At 43.2% G+C, this 4,018-nt stretch overlaps 1 protein-coding gene across 1 annotated transcript in view; it reads right to left on the bottom strand.

Moving 5' to 3' along the window:
• Positions 1 to 801: 801 nt before the first annotated feature.
• The window catches only part of SARC_09570 (hypothetical protein), a gene marked incomplete at its 5' end in the record, with an annotated part of 4,746 nt that continues 1,529 nt past the window's right edge, over positions 802 to 4,018 (bottom strand). The window contains 4 exons of the mRNA XM_014296408.1: positions 802 to 1,095; positions 1,943 to 2,035; positions 2,952 to 3,077; positions 3,823 to 3,895. Of these exons, the coding sequence (XP_014151883.1) occupies positions 987 to 1,095; positions 1,943 to 2,035; positions 2,952 to 3,077; positions 3,823 to 3,895 (401 nt within the window). The remainder of the gene's footprint in view (positions 1,096 to 1,942; positions 2,036 to 2,951; positions 3,078 to 3,822; positions 3,896 to 4,018) is intronic.

Raw genomic sequence — 4,018 nt, 5'->3', positions numbered from 1 at the left:
ACTATTGCAGTTCTGTTACCAATATTGCAGTTCCCGTTTTTTGCCAACATGCCCGTAGCTTCCGGAATACTCAGTACAAGCACAATACCGTTATTTGCCGACATGCTCCTTGCGATTGCAGTTTGGGGAGTGGTTGTGGAGGGTATGGCAATGATCATGGTGGAGGTAGAGAATTATATCGTCGAGCGTATCTCCAATGGGCAAGACACCAGATCGAGGTGAGCGCCGCGAACGCGACTTGATATTGTCATTGTCTGTCTTTGTCGTCTTTTCCGGCCAAATCATCGTTTAATTTCGATTTTGAAATGCTTGTTGATAGCGAGGTAGGTAGAGTGCTACCTTTTATCCGCCAAGCAAGAAAAATCAGGTCTAATCAATAGTCACTGGAGGAAGAGTGATGTCAGGGTATGGGGTTAAGAGTTAAGCGTTCAGAGTTTCTAAACCCTTATGCACGCTAGCGCTACAGTTAGTGTTATCCATAAACGTCTTGCGAGAGAGAATCCATGTCTACATGAATATTTACTGTCCGTTGGAGGATTGAAATCAGGGTTTAGGTTTTTAAACCGTAATACTCCTTAACGCTATAGGTAGTGTTATTTATAAACATCTTGCGGAAGGACATGCACGTTTGCGAATAGACACTGTCCGCTGGAGAAGTGATGTCGACAGTATCAAATTACACTGTGGTTGTCAACAATTCTGATTGTCCACAATTCTGATTGTCCACAATTGCAGACAACATAAAATAGCTGCAAAGCACTTGAGCACTCAGTATATACTGAACTACGAGGCTATATGAGGGTTTGGGATTTGGGGTTTAGGGTACGGCTCCCGTGACCTTTCATACCAGTACACTGAATACCCAACAAGACCGCTTTATTCCGGCTGGCTCCGCAGTTTCATGCTATGTGGCTGAGTATGTCTCTGTGATACCGCGCGTTGCTATTGATCGGCATATCCTATACGATCCTATATATCGGCTACTTCTATACGTTTGTGGTGCTGCCGTCAACATTACCCATGCCCATAGTACTCATAAGATTGCTATCTGGCCCCCCGGGGTTTTCTGTAGTCGCATCGGGACCACTGTACGCCCTATTAAGTGTGCCGAGGGCAGCGTGATGTCATGATAAGTAATTGAAATCAGACTAAGTACTCGAAAATGTGCTCAAACTGATGGCCTATGTGAGCAGACATTCTCTAGTTCTACAAGGAATGAGCAAGACAGTCCTCTTGCACTGGCATGCACAACTCTTACAGCTACCACCTCACGCCATGTCTTTTAGAAGTGTTGTAGGGATGGGAAAGGTTTTATGTCATTGTCATACATCCCTGTAGAATCCTATAAAACAGAAGACTTTGCTTTTAGTACGACACTGTGGCTGACGGATAGTGAGACTTCGTATCGCTCACTGCCCAGTGCATGACCAAAACTAATATACGTGAACCATCTCCCCCATTCTGCAGGCTGCGAGTACCAAGACAGCCACCTACAAGGCAAGCAACCCTTGATGGAATCACACACAGACTCATTTATCTAATCGCGTGCAATGATCGACTATACGCTATTGTACACGTAACCCTTGATGGAATCACACACAGACTCCTTTGTCTAATCGCGTGCAATGATAGGCTATACGCTGTCGTGGGTGTAGTCTATCTATAGATAACCACATGGATGATAAGGAAGCGCGAACGAGTACAGATAGAGAGCAGAGCAAATTAGTGTTTACAGTAGAGTATAAGGTTGCCGAGATTCTGGGCAAACAAATACTAGGCATAGTTTGGGTGTCATGAGAACTGCTGGCTAATCAAAAACATCAAATATATGTACAATGTACAAGCTTACATATACACATTTGTAGAGATATATGTCCATACACGTACATGAGTACAAACGAGAATTCAGAGAGCCGCAAAATATACATAGACCTCGACTTACCAGAGTGCACCTTGGCCCAGCGCCAGCAGACAGAGGAAGATGATAGCTATGATATTCGAGAAGCCCAAACAGAGGAACATGGGGATCACCAGACTGTGCGGGATCAGGCAGAGCAGTACATAGGCAGTGAACATACGAATAAAGTAATTGTTGCGAGGGTACATTGGCAATGTCTCTATTCACTCAGAAAACGGTAGATCTTTAGGGAGTGTTAAAGCGCACTGCTGAACTGTGACTCTGTTCGCCGATGTGTGACCTTCCTATGTTTCACATCTTAAACTGAAATGCGAAGTACTGACAGGTGTTGCCTTACATAAAGTGTTGTAGAGACGCTGTAATCATTGACTCTACCACCTGCCGTGGTCCTGCGCCCGTTTAAGGGCATACAGAACCAAATAATTTCTTTTGTGCGAGAAGCAAAGAATTTCTTTTGCGCGAGGGCCTTCACCGTGAGGTTATAATATTGAATCTATTTGCCTATATTGACCACAAAAGGCAATGCCTGATGTCTGACACGACCTATGTTTACAACCGCCTGTAGACAACCAGATGAGCATACGAAGAAGACATATGAACAAAGGTGAAATGACTTTTTTTTTCATCGTCTATGCTGGCATCTTGATTGTAAACGGCGAACTAAGGCCGCTGTTTCTAGTATGTACTTACCGGCTTTCTGACAGGCAACAACTCTAAACTAAAGCCTAAAACACTAAAGCCTAAAACACTAAAGCCTAAAACACTAAAGCCTGAAACACTAAACCCTAGGCCCTAGCCTAGACTGCGTCAAGAATTCATATTGAAGCATGCACAAGCGAATCTCATTTCGCATATGGATGTACAATTCTGAAGGTATGGAAATCCGGCATGCGTGTGACGTGGCCCAAGATTGAGCTATGTATTACCACACATTAGGGAGAAACGGGCACGGGTGCGCGTCAGCGGAAGCACTGGGCAACGGTTTCAGAACAGATGTACACGGTTGCTACCCGGAGCAAGATACCGAACATACCAAAAGTAAAGAATCACTTTCATCCAATTTTTCAACGGTTTCGTAAAATTATGCACTCCCACTCCAATATCGAACGCTTTGTAAATAAGGGGGGCCTCCATGAACATGACGCAGATGCCCACCAAGCTGAGCGCAGGAGCAAAATATAGGGTGTGTCGATACTGTGAGAATAGCACACAAATACACAAAAAATTCTGTATGATACTCAGTACTCAGATGCTTCCCACCCGAGCGACCGCGAATTATAGTATTACAATCTTCAGTGAGCTTCCGCAGAAGATGTAGATATAAAATGTTCATACGGCAGACAACGTTATAAAACAAATGACAATCAAAAAGAAGTAGTGGTTAACAGCCAATTCAAAGGCGACGAGGTACGTAGGCGGGTGGGATCTGTACAGCCACCGTCCCCTGCATACATCAGGAACAGAGTCGAGTTACACATACATAGCTCACGCTTCTTTACGTCCCCCGAGGACAAAAGTATGAGTGAGCACGTGCTGTTTCACAGATGCGTGCCTAAGCTCGGGTTAGATGAACCTACGAGTCGATTACGTATACATATGTGTGTGCCTATATGAACGTATATATCGGATACGCATTCGCTTGATTGTTTGGAGACGTAAAACTAGTTGAAAATTAAATACAACAACACATTCAACGGGGTACAGAACGTTGAGTAACTTATCACCGCGTGAGCACGACAAACTGTCCGCCAAAAGTTTCCATATCACATAACCACTCATGCACACATATAATTTAAGACAACTTGCTTATCACTATCATGACAATACACTAATCTCTAGAACTTAGACAATAATACATGAATTTATCCCCTCTATCATTCTTCAACCTCTACGAATCAACTTACATGATGTAGACGCCGACCAGGATGCACAGCACCGAAACTGAGATACAACTGAGAATGCCGCATATTACCAGACCTGAAAGAAAGATTAGAGAACATGTATATCGTTACTGACACGCACGATATATATATATATATATACATATATATATATGTATGTATATATATATATATATATAGTATATATGTATATATATAT

This window comes from Sphaeroforma arctica (assembly GCF_001186125.1).
Source record: "Sphaeroforma arctica JP610 unplaced genomic scaffold supercont1.989, whole genome shotgun sequence".
Classification (NCBI taxonomy): domain Eukaryota; class Ichthyosporea; order Ichthyophonida; genus Sphaeroforma; species Sphaeroforma arctica.
The sequence above is the reverse complement of the archived record's forward strand: the minus strand, read 5'-3'. Positions and strand labels throughout refer to the sequence as shown.